General features: G+C 38.0%; 3 protein-coding genes across 4 annotated transcripts; 1 reads left to right on the plus strand and 2 right to left on the minus strand.

Annotated features, from left to right (window-relative positions):
- LOC109713755 (protein VASCULAR ASSOCIATED DEATH 1, chloroplastic) lies at positions 2269-13091 on the plus strand. Its single transcript, XM_020237940.1, has 18 exons — positions 2269-2588; positions 2682-2744; positions 3566-3616; positions 3890-3955; positions 4789-4884; positions 5108-5209; positions 6268-6377; positions 6452-6624; positions 6726-6766; positions 6845-6932; positions 7046-7132; positions 7245-7299; positions 8747-8813; positions 10319-10409; positions 10685-10746; positions 10845-10887; positions 11051-11355; positions 12180-13091. The coding sequence occupies exons 1-18, from the start codon at positions 2427-2429 to the stop codon at positions 12417-12419; spliced, it is 1902 nt and encodes a 633-aa protein (XP_020093529.1). The 5' UTR covers positions 2269-2426; the 3' UTR covers positions 12420-13091.
- On the minus strand, positions 13636-17605 carry LOC109713756 (probable enoyl-CoA hydratase 2, mitochondrial). Of its 2 annotated transcripts, none has more exons than XM_020237941.1 (8): positions 17224-17603; positions 16984-17153; positions 15684-15758; positions 15130-15220; positions 14961-15012; positions 14629-14732; positions 14454-14530; positions 13636-14281 (listed from the first exon to the last, which is right to left on the minus strand). In XM_020237941.1, exons 1-8 carry the CDS (start codon positions 17507-17509, stop codon positions 14105-14107), a joined length of 1032 nt encoding a protein of 343 aa, XP_020093530.1. In that variant the 5' UTR covers positions 17510-17603; the 3' UTR covers positions 13636-14104. The 2 variants fall into 2 exon arrangements, with proteins under 2 accessions (XP_020093530.1, XP_020093531.1); XM_020237942.1 differs by having other exon boundaries at positions 14130-14271; positions 17224-17605.
- Positions 21347-22642, minus strand: LOC109714670 (phospholipase A1-Ibeta2, chloroplastic). Its single transcript, XM_020239366.1, has one exon. The coding sequence runs from the start codon at positions 22538-22540 to the stop codon at positions 21347-21349; it is 1194 nt and encodes a 397-aa protein (XP_020094955.1). The 5' UTR covers positions 22541-22642.

A 22859-nucleotide genomic window follows, 5' to 3' on the forward strand; every position in this document is an offset into this window, starting at 1 on the left:
ACCAAACAAGTAGTGACGTTAGTGAACAATAAATTATTACTTATATCTAGTGCATTCATACATATGTATCTTGCACGCTACCTTTGATTAACACTCCATCCCATGAGAAAGCTTAAACTTCATCCATCAACCTTTAATGAGTACAATATTCTTATATAAAAAGTTTTAGTGTAACTAAATTAGTCGTGACGTTAGTGAACAAGAAATTATTGCTTATGTCTAGTGCATTCATATGTGTATCTTGCATGCTATCTTTCATCAGCCCTCCATCCCTTCAGAAAGCTTTTTTTTTTTTTTTTTTTTTTTTTTTTTTTTTTTTAGAGAGAGAGAGAGAGATGGGTAGCATGCTACCCGTTTCGTTTATTTCATTCGGAAATAAACTAAGCTGGAAATGTGAATCAATTAGGATTCGAACTTACGTTTCGGGTACCAACAACCAAGATCTTTACTACTTACTTTAGGGACGGTCGGTCATTCCATCATAAAGCTAAAGGTCGTCCATCATCTGATAATGGTACTAATATCGGACGACTACGATTGATATGCATGTTCAATGGGTGTTCCTTGTTCTACGCTCTACTGGGACATCTGAGTTCACACCGACTACCTTAACTATATTTTTATTTTTTTTTTATTACAATTTTTTTTTTCTTGGTTGGGGAGATGCAGAGATGGTTTATTTGGTATAGATATCTGGAGCCAGAAGTCATTTTATATGCTGAAAACTTCCTGTCAGGACAACCTCAGAGCCCATTCACACATCTAGAAAAGACCAGGCTTGGTCCTTAATCAGAGTGGCCCGCGTAGTAAGCCGCGACTCGATTCGGCCCGGCCTATTAGAATATCAAAATTGTTATTGAATGATAACCTAATCTGACATTTATAAGAAAAATGAATTTAACTAAGCAACTTTTATTATGAGATAGTCATATAATAATATAAGAAAATTGAATTTAACTAAGCAACTTTTATTATGAGATAGTCATATAATAATCTAATTAAAGTCACTTATAGCGAATCCAAATCATTAATTTGCTCCTGAACTTGTGGATTCGAGGGAGACAATGCTATCAAATTTAGCCAGAAACGGAGCACGCAAACTTGTGTAGATTGACTAAGGAACTATGATAATATTGCTTTAGTGGGCCAAATCTCAGGCTACAAAAAAATCATTAAAAAAAAGTAAATAGTACCAAACAAAAAAAAAATAACGAAATAAAGGGAAAACAATCTAGTATTGTGTTGTCAATAAATGCTAGTGCTAATTGGTTTATGTTTTGCAACAATTGCATAGCCAGTTGTTTGGACTTATGTATGCCTACTGCTTATTATACAGCAATTAAGCGACCGGTTGTTAAGACCAACTACTGGGTCGTCTATTTACATCCCTAAAAAGATTGATTACCAGTGTGGACCAGTTGTTTAGTCCAACAATTTGGCCTCTCCCATTATGCATTACCCTGTCCTAGTGACGATATATGGGGCCAAAGTAAACAAGTGAAAATTTTCAGATCTCAAGAGATATGCATGAAAATGTATTTTTGCTAAATTTGTCCTGAAACGTGTCTTTACATAAATGAATATGATGCTCCATCTATTTTCTCTCCGGAGAATAAAGCTAAGTGGTTAGATGTCACTCTCCGAAGAATAAATGTTATCTAGCTTAATCATTGAATTTTCTATTTAGGAAAGTCGTTTGTAGTTGATTCATAAATAAAAAGAGTTATTAAGTATCACATTTCAATTTGAGGAGAAGAATCTGTTAAATTATTCTTTATAAAATTACATAAATTTTAAGAATTTTTTGCCAAAATATTAAAGCTGGAAGAGTATTTTTATATTTTTTTTTCAAAAAAAAAAAACAATAGTTTGAGGCACAGGAACTTGCCCGATTAGGGGGCAAAGTTCTTTCCTGTTTAAACCAACTTGATTTGGAATCTTGGATGGATCACCAAAATAATTTTGAACCAATAGGAGAACGCCACGTACCCAAACCGCAGTATATCTTAAACCGGGATTCACTCCATGTAGGTCCTTCAACGGCACGAAGAAAATAGAAGGCGACGGAGGCGGGTCCCACAAGGTGATGGTCGGTGAAATCTGCGGACTCATTCAAGCGCGCAATCCACCGTCCAAAATCCACCCCTCGACGAATCCCCACCGTCGATGCAATACGGTGTCGAATAGCGGATAGTACGCGTCCGCATGCGCTTTTCGCACCTCCATAAAATCCGCTGATCCGTTTCTTTCTTGCACTCCCCAGTCCTTTCCCCAGTGTGTCCGCATCGCGAGAGCACAGAACAAAACCCACCGCACTATTTAAACACACCCCAACAACCGTAGATCGCATCACCCATCCCCGTCCCCGTCCCCGTCCCCGTCCCCGTCCTCGCGATCCAAACCCTAGCGGTTTGGATCTCGATCCAATGGCCATGGCCTCGCCGGCGAGGGAGAAGACGGAGGCGCTGGTGGAGTCGCCGCTCCGCTACTCGCCTCCCAGGGCGGCGAAACCCGACGCCGACGCCGCGTCCGAGGGCTCCTCCGTCTACTCCGGCGACGCCTCTGATCGCAGGGATGTGGATATCTTGGTATTCCTCTGAATCCTGATTCTTTCGTCTCTTTCTTGTTCGAATTCGATCGAGTTTTGAGGGGAATTCTTATTAATCGATCTCAATTTGCAGGCTCTAGGGTTCTCGAATCGAAGCGAAGAGTATCGTTTTCTCTTTCGCCTCCCCACTGATGAGGTTAGTGTGTGTCCGCACTAGGGTTTAAGTCGACGCAATTGGGCTTCGCTCTCTTGTAGTGAACTTCACTAGCGATTTAATTGTTTCGGTTCTGATTAATGATAACATTAACTGTTGTTGCATGTTGTTATTTTAGTTTGAAAAAGGTACTGGGAGAAATCTGAATAGTAGTTAGAGGAGTACTCCAAGATGATCTTCTTGATTGCTTTAGAAACAGATAATATTTACTTTATAGTTTGGTAACATATTTAATATTTTGATTGATGTGACGCAACGCTAGCTTAATAGTTCGATTGATGTGTATTATGTTCTTTCACCTAGTTTTTTTAAGTTGGATATGTATTAACAGGAGAAATATAAAGGAGTACCCCAAGGTTGTCTTCTTGATTGCTTTAGAACCATAATGCTGTTACTGGAGAAATCAAGATGATATTTATTCACAGTTGGTTAAAATATTTGATTCCATATTATTTTGATTTCTTAAACTTTTTTTTTTTTCGATTGCACTTAATTCATTATTGAATCTTTTTTTTCCCATTAATATATTTGGCAAGTTCTTCCCTACATTCGTTTAGGATGATGGAAGCCAACGGCAACTAGCGGCAATAGACAAGTTTCCGTGAAAATTGAATAGTCCTGTGAAAAGGAATAAAATAACTTTCATTATGGATGCTTTGCATCTAGCTGCTTTTTGCATTTTTCCGTCCCTATTTCATGTTGCACAATTATCGGTCTTGTGGTGCATTAGTTTGGATGATTCATGTGCTTTTGTAGATAAAAAAATGTTTTGAAGAAGTTTCTAATCATCATTTTCTTGGAAGGTCCTTGTTCAAGACTTCAACTGCGCTCTCCAAGAAAATATCCTTCTTCAGGTACTTATTCGTTAATGGTTGACTTGATGAATATTTTTAATTTCTGTAAACACATTTCGTATTCTGCCAACTTTTAGTGCTTTTTTGGTTCTCATTGTACACAAATAATTATTCAACTAATGTCGTATAATTGTTGCATGTGGACTATTTAGCAAAAACTGAGAAACATTGTACCATTTCCTTTGCAATATTTTATTTTCAAAGTGAAAATTGTATTCTGATATTTATGTTTCTGTGAGTTTTATTGCCTATTATTTGCCTTCTGTCTTGCAGGGTCATATGTATTTGTTTATTCATCACATCTGCTTCTACTCGAACATTTTTGGGTTTGAGACAAAGGTATTGAATGAATCTGTCAATCTCTATTTCCTCACATACAAAATCTGATTGTATTTCACATTTTTCAGAATAAAGTATTCTATTCTATCAGCAGTCCTTATGGAGTATATTAGTGTACACTGAAATTTCTTCTCAAGTTTTGAGCTTTCTCATGTGATTGTAATCGTGACGGAGCAGTCCAAAAGTATTAGCATATGTTTTCGGTTTATATAAATATACAGCTTTGATGTGTGACCGTATTCTATTTTTAACCTTTCTAACAATGCAACAACAGTTGATATGTCCTTGTTCGATGAATGGAATTCCTCTACTGGCTTCAAAGGTGTAATTCTAGTAGTATGAGATAATTATCTTGTTTTCCCAATAGCAAAAAGCTATTAAACCCTCATAACATTTTGATATCATTAATTCTTCTATTTGTACAAATTGTAGAAATGCTCTATTTTTGAACTTAGTCTTTTCTGTTACATCCATCGTGACGTACTACATTCTGCTTTTTGTTGAGGTTACCTGTTGCGAATTGAGCTAAAATACTTTTAGAAGCACCACCTCCTTGGTGCTTCTAAGTTTTTAGCCCTTGGATCTACTCCTTGATTATTACTAGCCTTTGAATCAAACACTATTCCACCTACCACCACCTACTACCATCATCCCAACCTTATATTTCTTCATCTAAAGGCTAAAAACTCAAAAGCACCACCTCTTTGGTGCTTTTGGAAGTATTCTAGCTCAACTCACCTGTTGCTTTACATTTTCATTCTTTACTTTATCTGCTGATTAGGGCAGTATGGATTAATAGAAAGTGATGTTCTAACTTTTATCCGTTGTTGCAGAAAACAATTCCTTTTAATGAAGTCAGTTGTGTCCGTAAAGCAAAGACAGCTGCAATTTTTCCTAATGCCATAGAAATTGTTGCTGGAGGGAAGAAGGTAAGGAAGCTTTGTTACTCTACCATCACGGATTTGTTCCTTGGTTATTTTGGTTGCCTCTGCAGATGAAACTTTATTGAAAATTTGGTCAAAAGTTATTCTACACTTTTCTAGAAACACTTGGGTTACTAAATTAGTAAATTTTCTTCTGAAAGAATATAAATTTCATTGATATTTGACTGATGATGTGCTTCAAATTGTTGTCATCAAACATCAATGGCAGCACTTTTTTGGATCTTTCTTGTCACGTGATGAAGCTTATCGTCTCATAGTGGATAATTGGTCGCAACATGGCAGTAATGCTAGAAACTTCCTTGATCGCCAGGTGAGCATTCCCCATATTAATTGATGACCCTTCAAAGGTTTCTAATGCTTCTTGTGTTCAATCAGCTGAGAGCTCTAAAGCTTCTCATAGTTTTGCAGTAGGTTCGGCCTCAAATACTAATAATTTTGTGTCATTTACTCATTTATTAAAAATTAATGCATCGTGTAACTGTTTTTTATTTTTTGGTTTCATTATATGAGAACTGTCAAGCTGTTTTGAACTGCTAGTCACAACCTCCACTTTTATGGATTAAAAAGATCCAAGTCATGATAGTGTGACTTTAGAGAACTTCTGGTGATGACTGTAGGAAGCCCATATAGTGTTGGACAAGTTATACTCTTTTATCTTCATGCTTGTGATCCACCTAAACAGCCCCATACTTCCCATGCTTTGGGTCCTTTCTGCAAGATAGCGCTGTATCAACTAATCATTTTAACATGACTAATGTGTTTTCTTTTGGGGTGAATTGGCTTTTCAATGTCTTACATGTTAGGTCTGAGATAAGCTGGAAATCTGCTGATAAGCTCTTTTATACTTGTATTAATTTTTTTTTCCAGTCCATTTATTACTTTGTGAATAAGTTTTCATTCTGAACAGTTTAGACTTTTCTTTTTCCCTAAATGATTGACTGTTTCTTACCTATTATGCTACTCATAGTAGCAGGAATGGTTGAATTTTATACATTATATGCAAACTATACTTAACAGAGTTCCATTCTCATTTTCTTTATATGTTCTGGATAGCATTGTGCATTTCCAACTAACATGTATAATGTGCTGATTTGAGTTTTCCTTGCTCTTTGATCTTGTGACATTGTCCAATTATGTTTTAGTTGCTCTAGCCATTGTTACATCCCTTTGGAGGGGGTTGGTTTTGTTACTTTCTGCTACTAATAGAAACACAAATTCTGTACAATTTGAAGATGCTACAGCAGAGGGTTTTATGTGTAGATATAGTGTCCAGGTTATCCTTTTCATACATGCTTGTGTGTTTGTTTTCCCCCTTTTTTGCAAGATGCAGTGAATGCAGTGTGTGCTAGTGATTAATTTCTGCTCCAGGAATCAAAGTTGGACGGAAGCAGTCAAGAGTCTCTTGAAAATGCAAGTATATTATTGGAAGGAGCAAAAGAATCTAAACAACTTGAGGATGCTCCATCATCCTCATACAGGTTGTTCTTGTAAATTACAGGAGACGTGGTTCTAACTTATTATTCTGTTGAGGTCTTACATCTCTTTGATTCAGGTATAAGGATGCAGATATTTCCGAATGTAAATCTCTGGCAGATGGTAATAGTGACAGCGATGTAAGCAAAAAGGTTGTGGAAGTCCTGGAGAATGGGAAGGAAGAAACTACTGAAGGCTCATCTCCTCTAAGTCCTGCCACTTGGCGGCTTGAAGATAGTGATGTTCCTGATGGTTAGTGCTTGGTCTAGTTTGCTTTACTGCATGCCTTTTAACTTTTGCCAACTGCACATAAAGTAGAAAGGAGATTGAAACTTATGCCTTCTACTTTGCAGTGCCTGAGTGTTTCACGTTGGTTGCAGAGGCAAAGTTTCCGGTGATGTAACTTTTTATTTGTGCCTTTTGGTTGGGCTATTTATAGTTAGTGCATTACTGAATGCCAAATAAATAATAGGTCCGCATGGAAGATTTCTTTAATCTATTTCTCTCTGATGAGTCTGTTAACTTTCTTGATGACTACCACAAAAGATGCGGCGACAAAGGTAATTTTTTCTGCTTGAGTTGTTTTTTCCCTGTTAGCTCTGCCTCTTTCATGAGTCTAGCCTGATTTTGAAATTAACCTTTTATCCTACTGCCGTTCCATTTTAACTTCTAGAATTTCGCTGCACTCCATGGCGTCAGGACGAGCAGTTTGGATATGTTCGTGATGTATCATTTCTGCATCCAATTAAAATATATCTTGGTAAAAAAAGATCTGCTGGATTTACTATATTACTATATATGGTATTATTTTACATTTTGACATTATTTACTTTTATGTAATATCTGTTTAATTTTGTTTCATTATATTTAAGGTGCAAAATTTGGTAACTGTCAGGAGCTTCAGAAATGTCATGTGTATAGGAACAGGTAGCCTCTATTATTATTTCGTGGCATATTTTTATCATCTTTACCTTAAAAAGCATGTTCTGCGTTAATGAGATATTGTTTGCAATCCTACAAATGGTATGAGCTTTTACGAGGAAATGAAAACTCGCTGAAGTATCATGCTTCTGCTGGGAAGCTTTCTTCATACATTTTGGCAGTTTGGCATTTTCTGCTGCATATTGGCATGATTTATAGTGTTTATATTTATTGAACTTGTTTGATTGATTTAGTTTCTTATGATATTCATAAGAATATTGTTCCCATTATTCTGTTTCATTGAATTGGTTTAACTAATTGAGTCTTACTTCACCTTAGGTACTGGATGTGGCTTTGTTCTCTTAGATGATAAAATCTTAGCTAGTCATTCATTTCTATCTACTTAACATCCTAGGTCTTGATTCCTTATAGTTCTAACGAACTTGCAAATATATTACCATGTGACGTTTACTTGTATGATCCCTTTTGTTTGTCATAATCCCTTAACAATCAAGTCATAAGTGGTTTGTTCGGACATAGGGCTTAGGAGAAGCAGAGACCTGGGGAAGCTTGGTTTGAAACAATAAGAAGATAATCTTCTTTAAATTCATTATAACTTGTTCTTTTTTTCCCCCAACCTTTCATTTTGATCATGTCCGAGCTGTCAGTGCTTCTCTTTTTGGCTTTCTGCTAGAAGCTCACCTAAGTAATGGTGATAGTTTATGCAGCAGTTTAGCTTAAAGAGTTCCTGGTGACTGATGGTTTTGATGATTGTTTATAGAATTGTTGCTTATCGACATATTTAACATTCTCCTATTCATCCTAAAAAATTCTATGGGTTTTGCATAGAGTTATTACTTTATTTTATATTTAACATTCTCCTATTCATCTTAAAAAATTCTATGGGTTTTGCATTGTGGGAACACACATTATATCAGTGTATTATTAGCAGAAGGTTTCAATGCAAGGTTGTTTGTTGGGAATATTTAGAACTGTATGCAGCAGATATTTTTGTCTTTCTATCTTTGTTGTTTGTTTGGTACCCCTGCCAATTTGTTGAAAGTTTTTTAAGCTCCCTGCAGTAATATGGCAAGAGCTCCTTTAACAAATACTAATTGCAGATGCAAGCAAGATTGAGTATTTCTTTCTTCTACTTGCTTTTGCTATTTTAATCTATACCTCATTTTTGAGTTTGTATTAGTACAGAAGCAACCAAAGGTTATGCTTTTCTTCAACTTTACAGTATTTACTTGTCACTTAAATAATTGCTTAAGATACTGAATATATTTGTGTTTCTTTATCTATTACCTGTGTTTTCAGCTGCCTGTGCACATTTTATAAGACCACAGAAATCATGATGGTATTAATTGTATATGTGAACCTATAATTTTTCTTACACTTCAATGATCGTGAACTTAATCTCTTGACATCTACATGCTTTGTCTTCTGCCAGCCACATTGTAATCGTGACATCTCAGCAAATTAGCGACGCGCCTTATTCTGATCACTTTTGTGTTGAGGTGTGGCATTTAAACTCATGTTTGGTAAATATTAGATATTCACTTTTCGTGAACAAAGTGGTGATTGCTAGTTATAGTTTTTCATTATCATTGCCATTATGCAAATTGGACTAGGAACTGGTTCATGTAGCGGATTTTGTAACATTCATGCTTCTTCATTCATAGCATTTCGTCGAACAGAGGAACCGGACCTATATGTTTACTTATTTTAAGGAAACATTGTGATAATTATGGTTCTTTCTTTGAGTCGCTTAAGCTATGGAAATTTCTTTTGAGTATTATCAAATAATGAAAAATATTTGATACGTTTCCTGAAATTGTTGTAGCTCATTTTTTTTTTGTAAATATTTTTTCATTTTTTACACTATTTTGGGTTGTAATGGTAATGAGTCTCAAGAGGGACAGTTGAAGAGTTGCTGTGGTAGTAACTGTAGTAGCCATCTGGCAGGATAAATTATTCTATGTGAAATTGTTTCCGGAGTTGTTGCTTTAGGTTGGAATTAGCCACCATCTTTAAGGCAGTGTTTGGTTAGTGAATTTGTGTTAGAAGGGTAGGGATAAATACCATTCATAAGAACACCAGTTGAAGTGGTTATTCCAATTGTGTTCGGATGGAAATAGAGAATATATGATCATCCATGTAAATTGCATTACTCCAACCATAAACATGTAATTTATAATCCTGAAAAGTTGAATTCCAGGAATTTACCTTTTTTCTGGGTTGTTTGATACCTCATCCAAATACTGCTGTTAAGTACAGAACTGACCATTGGGATATTTTGGGTAGAGGACAAATTTGGGTGAGAATTCCCCACATTCTAGATTTGCTCCTATATCCCCTCTATTCCCCTACCTACCACTTTCTAAAAGTATACTGGACTTTTTTTATTTTTGCTGAAAGTTTGTGATATCAAGATTCAAACTTCCTTTCCCTTTGGCCTCTAACGGTCCTGGCCTTTATCTTAGTCATCTCCCTCCATTCCAATGTTCATCGTTTTTCTCGGTTTTAAACTTCATATTTTGCTTATAAAAAAACTACTACAGTATGGCATTCCTTTCTTAGAGAACTTGAAACATGTCATGTTAACCTTTCAAGTTCTCTACATACAAAATAAAAGATTTGGGACAATGCTTTCCTAAGGGGGGAAGATATTGAATTATATTCAAAATGTGCTTAGCAACAACTGAAAATTAAAGTGAATTTTCTTAATGGCCATCCAAGTAACACTTTATCCAGTGAACATCATTCTGTATTTTGTTGTACTTGTTCTAAAACAACAGGATACTGAATATGCATGGTAACAATGCAGTATATGGACCATTTAGTTTAAATTTGGCTAACTTGGTGTATGATTTATTTTGTAGCTCATGTAAGGTTAATGCTTTGGATTTTTGCTTAAGCTACGAAGCTCTTCATACTGCATTACCTTTAGAATTATATGACAGTAATTCTTTCAGTTGATGGTCATAAATCAACAGTTTATATTTTGTTTTACTATATGTAGGGGATATGGGATGTTGAGCAGATTGAGCAAAATTGTTGCGCTCTCAGGGTCTATTCGAATGTGGCATTCTCCAAGAAAACTATTTTTAAAGGTATGTTCTTTCATTCATGCAGCTTTGAAAGGTTTCTAGTTTTGTTTATGTAAAAAAGTCAATCCACTTCTTTTTTGGAAAAACAGAGCAACAGTTTTGTAACGTCGATGAACTGATGAGGCATTCATCATGCATCACAAAATATTTGAATTCACATTGGAAAAGGAATCCTTGTGAGGCAATTCATTTTTTTGTTTAACCTTATATTTTTGCTGATTTACTGCATAGTTTTGCCGGTGCTTATCATCTCCTATAAATATAATGTGAATGTACAGGAAAAATAGAGCAGTCAACAAAAGATGAATGCCGGGAAGTTTATGCAATTTGGATCAAGATTGTAGGGTTCCTCTATACATTATTAAGGACTTCTACGTGTGCTTTCACATTATGTTATGTTAAAGACAAAAATCTAACTTAGCATTTTATGTTATCCAGGCTCATGAAGTATTGAAGAAGAAGAACATAGGTGAAACAAAAGGTTTGTCCACTAACTGTGGAATATAGGTTGCGGCTTTGATTATTATGCAATTCAACATGACAGCATGACTAGGCTTGACTGTTTATTCTAAGTTTGATTTTCTTCTTTTTTTTTTTCTCTCCTCGTAATGATAAATTTGAACTTTTTATATGTTTGTCAACAGGATCTATTAATCAGAACAGAGTAACCACATATAGCACTGCTGAGTCAGGAAGTCTTTCGAAGGTTGAAAGATCTCCAGAGAAGATATATCCTTCGGTGAACCCTTCATGCATTTCTAATGATGTTCCTGATGCAAAGAATGGGGTTCCATCTACCGACAAGCAAGTGCAAGAGAATCTGGGATTCTTTTCATATATAGCATCCATTGTGGGAGAAATATGGGCCAGATATCTTTCCTCTTCCAAAGCAAGTCACGGTCCTCTGATTTTAGTAACAGCTTTTTTTGCACTCCTTATTCTAATGCAGGTAAGTTCTCTTTTTTCCTTTCCATTTCTTTGTTCCATTTTAGCTGTTTTCTTACATCTGTTTTCTGATCTAGAATTCAAGTATGTTACATATTAGTGATTTAAACAGTCATCTCGGCTCTATGTTTTAGTTATCTTGGCTGTATGTTTTTGTCTTTATTTTTAGTTATCTTGACTGTATATTTTAGTGTCTTTATTGTTATGATTACACTAAAGTTAATTTGTGCGTATTAATTTGCTCCCGATCTGATCGTTGGATATATTGAATATGAAATAGTTTGTCAGTTTTCACTAGAAAACTATTTGTATCTCTTTGAGTTTTGAGAGCAATTCACATGCATTATTAATTATGCCAGTTCAGTGGAAACTAGAAATGCACTTTTTTTTATTGCTGTATGTTGATTACAGCTGCACAGGCTTTCTTCCTTGAGTCTTGCCACACAAATGCTTTTGAGCCTGAAATCCTTTTGGTAGTGCTCCTTTTTTTTTTTTTTTTTTTTTTTTTTTAATGTTCAGGTCACCATGATAACTTCTGGACCAAAAGAATAATTATCTAAACAGTTTCTTATGGAGATGTTCATTCCCCATGAGGAGGAAAAAACGCTATTGAGCTTGAAAATCTCTTTGCAGTCTTCCTATTTTTGTTATGTTCAGGTCAACATGATCACTCCTGGACCACAAGAATGATTATCTAACAGTTTCTTGTGGATCCGTTTATTCCTCCTCTTTAGGAGGAAAAAAGCTTTTATATTTTTAATTGTCTTTTGGTAAATCTTCTGATGCATGAACTCTTCCGACTGTCTCTGTTTATGCTACTGATTGCAGATAAGCATTATTATCCTGCTGATTAGATCCCCTAAAGTCCACCTCGTTACACATGGGAATCATATGAGCAATCTTGGTAATTACGATAGTCCAGAGAGCATAGTCTGGTTGGAGAAGCGATTTAAATTCCTGAAAGAGGAAATGCACTTGCTAGAGACTCATATGGAGAGAGTTCAGTTTGAGTATGCTTGGTTGAAGGCACACCTGGAAAACTTGGAGAGGCTGAAGGCAAACTCATGACTATAGCCAAATCCTTGAATTGGTTAAAAACCATTGCAAGGAAGAAACATTGGACACGTCCTCACTATTAGAGGATGAGCCACATCAAGAGGTTTGTTCACAGGGACCAGCCAATGTTATCATACAGCTCGTGAGGTAATTTCTTTTGTGTATGGTATAGTGTATCTAAAGTAACTAGAGGTTCAATAGAATGGGTTTCAATGCATGTACAGGTATCATGATATTAGCTCTTTAAGTTGTGTCATTTATTTGTCCTACTGAATTAGAAGTCTAAAAGTTAATCTACACAAGAGGAATAGGGGATGTATTATGTGCGCAAAGTGTTAATCCAGCTACTAACACACAAACTGAGGGTCCAGTAAGTTACACCGGATGCTGGCTGTGCAGACTTTAAACTCGTAAAAACACAACAATGATTAACCTTCTAATGGCTAATACAGATTATGTGCATCAACGTTTCAGAGGAACTCTCTTCATGTAGGGCTTAAAAAGTTTTTTAGGGATGTACTCAGATAACAGAGTTGTTAGAAAGATCTGCTTTGTTACTATTCCCTTGAAAAACATAAAAGAGCATTCCCCGTTGCAATTAAGCCTTTTCAATCTTAATGTGGGATCGTCTGTATTTTCAGATTTATTTTTAGAAAATTGTACTTAATAGTTGGTGCTCCTAAACATTTCCTCCTGAATTTGGCTCAGACGGTACAGGTGATTCTGCCTTTTAAGCTTTTGTAGTATAGTGGTGAATGTGGTATTCATTAGCTAGAAATGATGTTAGCAAAGAATGCTGCTTGCTTCGTAGACCTCCAGTAAGCCAACTGATTCTTTTTCACAAGATGAGCGGGGCCCATGTTGAGGATGTTTTAAACTTATTTTTTATTTTTTGAGACGGGGGAATATTTCATTTCTTACTTGCCATAAGCCTCCGTATGATGATTCCTTGACAACAAGCATATAAACAAAAAACCGTCAGATGATCTTAATTAGGTCAACTGTTTTAGCTCGAGCTTGATTTGTAAAAAAATTGCTCTTGTTATGATAGAAAAGAAGCAGCAATGAACGACCACAAGAACATTGAAAATAACTGATCTCACTAATTTTAATTAGTGAACGACCTGGACACAATAGTCAAATCGAACAGCCGTCGGAGGCTATGCTGGTGCATCAATCACTTGGTGCTCTTTCTGCTCTCAAGCGACATTCGAACGAACTTCAAACATATAAAAGGCAATCATGCCTAAGATATTTAATTTTTATTCATTATACCTTACATTTCCAATTTAATTCAACGGGCTGGGTTTGTTAAATCCAGTTTGATAATAACGTGGCTAAAAATGCTATTTTTATGTTTTGAATGGACTAAACAATTCAAAAACACTTAATTTTTTATTCAATATTATAAAATTATGATGACGATTGTTATTAGAAAAGCAAGTGAATACATGTTTCTCCGGCGGCAGTCGTCGCTCTAATTTTCTGGCATAAAATAAGAGAGGATTTAAAGTGTTTTTAAACTTTATTGACCTTTCAAAATGTAAAAATAGCACTTTTATTCACTACATTACAAAATTAGGCCTTAATATACATTTCAGAAATTATATCCCCGAATGACAGGCTGTGGAAAGAAAAGGGCATGACAATGCACGTATAATCAGGATCTCAAGGAAGGAGGGGTATTATACGCGGACCTATTTACCTGTATACCTCGGCTTCCTCTTCTCAGCAAATGAAGCTAACCCTTCAAGACGATCCTCCGTGTTCAGCACCTGCTCATAGCATTCTTCCTCTACTGAGAGTGCGGAGGGCATCTCAACCTCCATCCCTTGGTTGATAGCCTTCTTAGCCATTCTTACAGCTAAAGGACCCTAACATAAAGAGATCAAACGAAAACATATTTGTTTGTATAGAATCAGCGTAGAGCAAAGATTAGGCAGCTAAACTAGACTCAGCTCAGGATATTGTGTTAGTTTTCCCGACAAATAAACAACCTTGGAAGGGACTAGAAAATTAGAATAAGTAAAAGTGAAAGTTTCCTACCTTCTGGTTTATCTCTCGAGCAATTTGAAGGGCTTTTTGATATGCCTCTCCAGCAGGAACACAGTAATTGACCAGTCCTGCCATGAAATATATCTCTTAAGGCTGAAGACACTTCCAGAAGCGGTAAAGTACATAGAAAAGTTATATTATAAATGATTGGGATAATTTGTTTTACCCATGGACAAAGCTTCTATTGCATCAAACCTACGACCGGTGAATATCAGCTCCTTGGCAACAGATCTTCCTACTATTCTGGGAAGGCGCTGGGTCCCACCAGCTCTGCACTTGGTGAACATTTGTAACACTTCAAGTGGGAACAAACAAACATAGTCCATGTTTACATTTTTGAAGAAATCCGAAACTGAACTTAGCATTTTCAGAATGCATCACAGATTTGCGATAGTAGCCAGTAAAAAGTAAGAACTATTACTTCAATCTACAAGGCATGTATAAACATATAAAAATGAATCCCTTCTTTCCAATAGAACAACTCACTTCAGAACCTACCCAGGAATTATGGCAAGTCCAGTTTCTGGCAAGCTAAATGTTGCATTCTCTCCTATAAGGCATGTTGAAAGAAGCTCATAAGTCAAATATCAACAGCCATTAATTTAGTACAGGCGCAATATATGTTGAAATTCTATAAAATTTACCGGACTTCAGTTGAAAGATATACCACATATACGAAGGTCACATGAAAGGACCAATTCTAACCCACCACCCAATGCTGCTCCTTCAATAACAGCAATTGTAGGAATAGAAAGTGCCTGCTCAAAAGATAGTCTATGTCAATCAATAGGATTTCTTACGTATTAAAAGAAATAGTCTATGGCGATCAACAGGATTTCTTATGTAATGAAAGAGTACATTGAAAAGCTAAAGGTGCAGAAAAAAACGAAACAAAAAAGTGAATGATGGGATCTATTCAATGGAGGAAAATTAGCAGGACAGTAATTGTCAGCCTGCTTAAAAAATATTCCATATTAATTAATTAGTCATCTTAAGCAATGACAAAGACACATAGAAAGGCTAACAGTGTATGGAGTGAAATAGAATACCAGGAAATAGTCCATAGAAGAAAACGAGCAGGAAGAAATTATCAGTATTCATGCTTTTATGACAAGAAGTAGCTGATCAGAGTACATCAAAGGCATGTGAACTTGCAATAGGCTCTACGTAAGCAGCATGCAAACTTGCACAAGAAGAATGTCACTCATGTAAGACACAAACCTCAAATGACGAGAAAGTTGACCTTAAAGAATTGACGAATAGCCGAACTTCAGAAGTATTCATCAGCCTCCTTTCCTGCCAATACACTTTCAGCCGCAGCGAACTTATGCGAATGTTGAGACATATAAATATTTAAGTTCAATCCCAAGAGCGAAAGTCATATAAGAACACAAAATTTAAGTCCAGTAGCATGGATGATTTCCAATAAATATATAAGCAAAAATTATTCCATAAATTGTTCAAATTGTAGATATTTGGCATGCATAAGCAAATTAGAAAACCACATGCAGGAAGGACGAAGCTACTGTTATACAACAAGGTAAAAACTATTGACAATTTACGCAGAAAGACTACTGCAATAACTACTATGTCTTAGGCCATATAGATTATACAGCTATCATGATCTCCAAATAAACATGATAATAATGAGCTAGCATCATGTCACCTATCTTGCAAATGTACCCTCATTTTACAATAGAAATTCCAAGATTAACATCAGACTGTAAGTACAATATATAAATCCTGATAATAAGAAGAGCACAAATGTATAACTTCTTACACTTGGGTATAACATAATCTAGAAAACACTTGAGAAATAAAAATCTGAATATCAACCAGTATAAGGCAAGCAATTCTGACATACTTAAATTACTTGATTGCATGCTCAGGTTCGGATGAAAAAAAATCAACCAACATAAGGAAAGCACTTCTAACATACTTAAATTACTGTATTGCATGCTTAGGTTCAGCTGAGAAAAAATAGAACTCGGTGCATGATACGTTAATAATTAAACTTGAAAAATGTTGATTCATCTTAGATGATAATGGAAAAGGATGAAATATAAGGGCACTCTAATCATTCAACCTGCTATATTTCCGTATCCACATCTTACCCGACCTATATGCATCTCATGCTCAAGAGGCCATACACCCCATGTCGAAAGATGCATATCCATTATATCACTACTATCAACAGGCCATGAGACTTTCGCAACTCACAACAGGTCAAAAAGGTCATGAGACATTCATGACAGGTCATGAGTAAATGACTAAAATATCAGATCTTAACTGAAACTTTCCGAGATTAGTTCCTTACTCTTCTTATAGCATGCAGTTGGTATAACAATCCATGTTCCTTGCGGTTCAGAGACACCAGATTCAATATTATTGGGCAATTATTTATATATCACCAAAGTTTCTTCAATTGAGTAATTTTTTTCACAATCCAGAACAGAGCGAAGGGTGATCCTGAGTACCAATATAGATTACATAGAGAATTGAAGATGAGGTGTTGATGTACCTTGAGATCAGCCCCGGCACAGAAAACCCTAGGGACCGAACTCGAGATCAACACCACATTCGCCGAGGAGTCTCCATCGATCACATCGAGCGCGCGCCTCAGTCCGTTCAACATCTCCTTCCCGATCGCGTTCTTCGCCTCCGGCCTCTCCAGCTTCAGCTCGACGATCCCTACTCCACGAAACCTCGTTAGCGAGATCGAAAAAACGGGGGGAGATAGAGAGAGCAAAGAAGAGATCACCTGAATCCGAATCCGAGAGCTTCTCGATCCTCACGGGATCGGGGAGTGTTTGGAGTATGAGGCTCCTCCGGAATATCGCGCGGTGGCGGAGCTGCGGCCCCACGGCGGACGCGGTGGTTGTGGGGATCGGAGCATGGGAGGAGGATCGGGAAGCTCCGGCGATGGCGAGGTGAAGGAGACGAGGAGATGAGGAGGAGGAGGAGGAGGAGGAGGAGGAGCTAATGGCGCTCGAGGAGAGGCGGAGGAGGCGGCGGCGGAGGGAGACTAGGGTTTGGACGTGACGCATCGCGCATCGCTCGGCGATTACAAGCGCGGCAGTGGAGACTGTGCAGTGGGAGGAGTGGGGAAGTGATCACGGCTCTTGCGATTGGATAGAGACGAAGTGGGAAATAATTAAAATAAAATATAGATAATTGGGTAATAGTTTTTTTTTTTTTTTTTAAGAAAAAAGTATCACGTTGACTGTTTCATTTATTGGAATAGTAAATTAAGCTACATAAATGAGATAGTAAGGCCTCGAAGGAGTTGACAAAAAAAATCCTCAAAAAAATTGTTCCCACTGGGTCCTCAAATTGATTGATCCTATACACCGCTAGGGTCGGGTTCAACGTGATCGTCCGGAAGATTACTCCATTTCTTGTTTCCCAGATGACCCACCAACTAGCAACTAACACAGAAGGCGGAGACCGCAACGGTTGCCCGCCCGTCCTAGCCAGGAAACTGTCCCAAAGGGAGAGCACGTCGTTATCCCCATTTGATGGTTGATTACCCTACCATCACCCTAAGAAATCGAGCGAAAACACACCAAATGAATAAGTGATCAACAATTTCCTCGTCTCCACCACACAGCACACAAACAGTGTTGCCCGTCGAGCCTCACTCCGCAAGGTTATCTGCTCTGGGTATTCTCTTCTTAAAATAATTGGGTAATAGTTAATGAATAATTATATGCGACTTATTAATTAATGAATTGTAGTTAGTGGACAATAGTTTTTTTTTAAAAAAAATTGCTTTTCTTAGGAAACCCAAATACTACGGCCTTGCTTAGTATCATAGTTATTTTTTAAATAAATTTTTAACATCAAATTGTATAAAAAAGACGATGAATTATTTTCAATCTTTATATCCAAAGTATTTGTTTGGAAATTAAAAATATAAATTTGTATATTTTTGTTTACTTTTATTTTTTTTTTTAAAAGTTATTATTCATCAGTTGCTCGGATTACATTTATTAAGCTAGTTAATAATGATTTATAATTGGATAAAAGTACTCCTGTTTTTTTTACTTTTTTTCTTGATCTAATTTGTATCCACTTTTGTTTCACCGTTCATCACATTATTGCACAAAAATCTATACCTATACATTATTCCTTATAAATTTTGCCACATGACAAAGTCTCCTTCATCCTTACCTTCTTCTTCCATCCTTGCCTTCTTCCTAATTCCTAATGATCGAATTTATTATCTTTTATCTATTTCTCATAAACTTTGCCGCATTGCAAAGTCTTCTTCATCCTTACCTTCTTCTTCCATCCTTGCCTTCTTTCTAATTCCTAATGATCGAATTTATTATCTTTTATCTCCGCGTGATATTTCGTCTTCTCACGTGTCCATTTCTGAATTAATATGTCCACATTCCTTGTCATCTAAATAAATCAATATTATAAAAAAATAAATAAAATAAGATATGTATTGTCGTGATTAAATAAAAACTCAACGCTGACAATGACGGTGAATGACAAGTGGGGATCAAGATTCACCTTTTCGATATCAGCAAGACAATTAAGGTGCGCGTATGGAGTAGTGTTCTATTGCCTTTTTATTATTATTATTGCGTGTACGTAATTTATTTGCTAAATTATAAATTTTATTATATTTGTTTCATATCTTTTATTTGTACTTATTGATTTCTCATGACAAGTGAAAAAATTTTAAAATATTTTAGTTTGTCAATCTTCTGTCCCTTATAGTATCAAGCGCAAGTAACTTCACTAGTCGAGAATTAAACCGTCTCACATTAAAAACTAATTCCATCATTTTTTTTTAATATATATTTATAAATGCCCACCATTAAGGTTTGTACCATACGTATTTTAATTATATAATTATATAATAACCAATATTTCACAGATAAAATTAACAAAATCCTTATCAGCAAAATATTACATAGACGAGACACATTTTTCCTAGCAGAAACGTAATAGCTAGTGTAATTGTTAAATTATAAAATATTATTTATAACATGCAAAATATATTGCATGTTATAAATAATTTTTTGTGCTTTCCTGGGGTTTATGAGGCATTCGTAATTCGTAAATACATGTGAATGTGAATCACACTATATATCCCTGCGAGAGAATAATTTACTTAAATATATTTTTACACTACAACAAAAACGGTCTATAGCGACACTTTTAAATATAGGTACATGTCAAAAAAATGCTGCTAGCTAAAATTACCGACACTTGTAAAAAGTGTTGCTATATGTGGGGTCGTTAGGTATATAGTGACAGTTAAAGAGTGTCGCTATAATCTAAAAGAGTGCTGCTAATTTACCAACACTTATTTAAGCATTTAGCAACCGCCGAAACTCTATCTCGTTGGCTGCGGTGGCGGAGGAGGACGACAGTAAAGGCTCTTCGTCTAGAATTTCAGTGGATTGAGTGAAGAGAGAAGAAAGGATGGTTATTGATTTTTCTTTTTTTTTTCTTTTCCGTTTGTAATCGGGTCAAATGGACTGGGTGTGGTGGGTTGAGTAGATGTGTTTTTAAGTTTTAGTATAAATGAGATACTTACTCAAAAGTATTCTAAACATGTGTTCCTATAACTTAATTCTATTGTAGTGTTATTGTTGGACGATATATAATGGTGACGAAGTTCATGCTCCACCATTTTATTGTTTCATAATATGAGATGGGTGAGTGCACAGAATATCTCAATTTATTACGGATTAGAGAGAGAACACAAACCCCACCTACATAAATAAATGATGAATAGTTGAGTAGTAAATTTTGGCCCACTAAAATTAAATTAATTTTGTTGACAAATCTCAAACATCTATCTACTTTCAAAGACTCAGAATTAAAAAAAAAAACAATAACAAATTAGCTAGTGAAAGAAAGAGTGTAAAGTAAAGCTCTATTTAATGATCTTTTTTGAGATCTATTTGTTTAAATTAGCTAGGTAAGATATGCGGAATTTATATTATTTCGTGATTCTTACCATTAGATTTATTCATTATTTAAGTCATACGTACTTGGATGCACAAATATTTTACTTGATTTGTTTTTTCTGATATATTTAAGAAATTTGTAGTATTTGGTGGACAAAGAGTATAATCAAATGTTTGGATTTAAATATCATATATATATATTCGGCCTGTTAATTATTTTAATATGTTATCCTACCAAATTTTACATATAAAAAACTTAAAAAATTCAAATTAAACTAAAAATTATTCAATCCTGAAACAAATTTTTTACACTTGAGTAAACTATCATTAAATAACTTGGTCTTACATTTAAACATCACCTTACTCAGTCATATTGACTAACACAAGAAACACAACCCATTCTTGCTCCGTGGACCAGACGGGCGCCCAAAAATAACAGCAACAGCAATATACAAATATACAATTAATAAATGCAAAACATTACTCGTTCCCTTTTTTTGATCTATTCTACGAAAGCTACAGCTTTGATAGAACTCGGTGAATCGTCAGCTTTTTCCCTTTTTTTGTTTTTCCTTTAGAAAGCTACAGCTTAAAGATCAAACTGACGATCACTAAATATGAATAAATGAAATATGAATAAATGAATGATTTTAAAAGACATATTACAAGGCGAAGACCAATATATGTTTACCCCGAGATATTATTTGGACTCGACCCTTTTCTTATATTATTATATGAGTAGAGTTACTATACTATCGAAGGTATAGAAAATCTGATACTTTTAATTGTTAGGTTCTTAAATTAGTCCTTTTAATTATTTTTAATTTTTAGATTAAATCTGTTATTTTGTGGGGACCAAGGCACTACTCAATTCTAGTAGGGATCGCAATTATATTGACTGTATAATTTTTTATCCAACTGTCGGAAAGATAAAAAATTTTAAAAAAAATTTCACGAGGGGCTGGCGACGTATCCGTACGGTTCGGGCGGAGCTTCGGAGGGCCGGTCGAGGCGGAGCGCGAGAGCGCGGTTGGCGTAGACCTTCTTGATGCTGGGCCGCTGGTGGCGCAGCAGGCGGACGACGCTCCGGCTGGCGTCGGGGCGGAAGTCGCGGCCGGAGCCGGCGAAGCCGTCGACGAGGTGCAGGTACGCCTCCAGGTCGTGGCTGCAGACGGGGCCGGCGTCGGGGCGGAGGCACGGCGAGTCGCGGCTGTCCACCCGCAGCTCCGCGCCCACGTGCTCGTACCCGCGCCCGGAGGCGAAGGCCCCGGGCACCCGCGTCACCACGTCGCCCGCGTTGACCACCCGCAGCACGTTGACACCGCCGGCGCGCCGGAGGCGGTCGGCGAAGGCGGCGTCGCCGACCCTGGGCCCGCCGAAGGAGAGCACGGCGATGGGGGGCACGCGCGGGGCGCAGGCGCGGAGCTCGTCGGCGGCGAGGAGGGCGAGCGCGCCGCCGAGGCTGTGGCCGACGACGGTGATGCTCAGCTCCTCGCCCTCGTAGAGGCGGAGGAGGCGGCGCACCTCGTCGACGATGGCGGAGGAGAGGCTGGGCACGCGCTCCCCGGGGGTCTCGTACAGGCTGAGGAAGCCGCGCGCCACCCTGGGGAGGTCGGGTTCGGCGGCGGCGGCGGCGGCGGGGAGGGGGACGAGGGAGGTGCGGAGGTTCTCGGCCCACTCGTGGCAGGTGGCGGTGCCGCGGAGGACGACGGCGATGTCGCGGCGGCCCATGCGGGCGATCTCGCGGTCGGAGTCGCAGACGGCGACGAAGCCGACCCAGCTGGAGCGCTGGGTGAGCCAGTCGGGCGCGGAGGAGAGGTGGGTGTGGGCCCACTCCGGGAGGGCGAGGGAGGAGGTGGCGAAGAGGCTCCGCGTGGCGCGGTAGGACCGGTCGGGGAGGACGACGTGGCGGTGGCCGGAAGAGGAGGAGGAGGAGGAGTGCTCGAAGGCGCGGTAGGCGGATTGGACGAAGTCGCCGTAGCGGAGGAGCTCGCGGCGGAGGTCGGGGTCGAGCGGGTCGAGGAGCCCGTCCCAGGATTCGGCGCCGTGGTAGCGGCGCCACGCGGCGGCGATGGAGCTGCGCGGGGAGGGGCGCGGGGACTCGGAGAGGAGCCGCTGCAGGTGGCTCAGGCTGCGCGGCGACATCGTCTGATCGTTGTCCCCTGCCTGTCGCCTGAACGGCTGGGGGAAGAGCCCCGAGGGGATCAGGCTCAGCGCGTTGAAGATCCCCCCGCCCCCTCCTCCTCCTCCTCCTCCTACCCTGCTTGCATTATCAGCAGGGGGAGATGACGCATGGTTGTCCTCGTGGGTTGTTCGGAGAGGATCCAGAGGAGGTGGCGTCGGGGAGGGTTTGGAGAGGACGCGGTCGAGGTTGGAGAGGTGGGTTTTGGTGCCATTCGTAGTAACTGAGGAGGAGGAGGAGGAGGAATACGCGACGACGATGGGGACGGTGCCTTTGAGGTTG

Source organism: Ananas comosus, linkage group 8 (genome assembly GCF_001540865.1).
Source record: "Ananas comosus cultivar F153 linkage group 8, ASM154086v1, whole genome shotgun sequence".
In the NCBI taxonomy this organism is placed as follows: Eukaryota; Viridiplantae; Streptophyta; class Magnoliopsida; order Poales; family Bromeliaceae; genus Ananas; species Ananas comosus.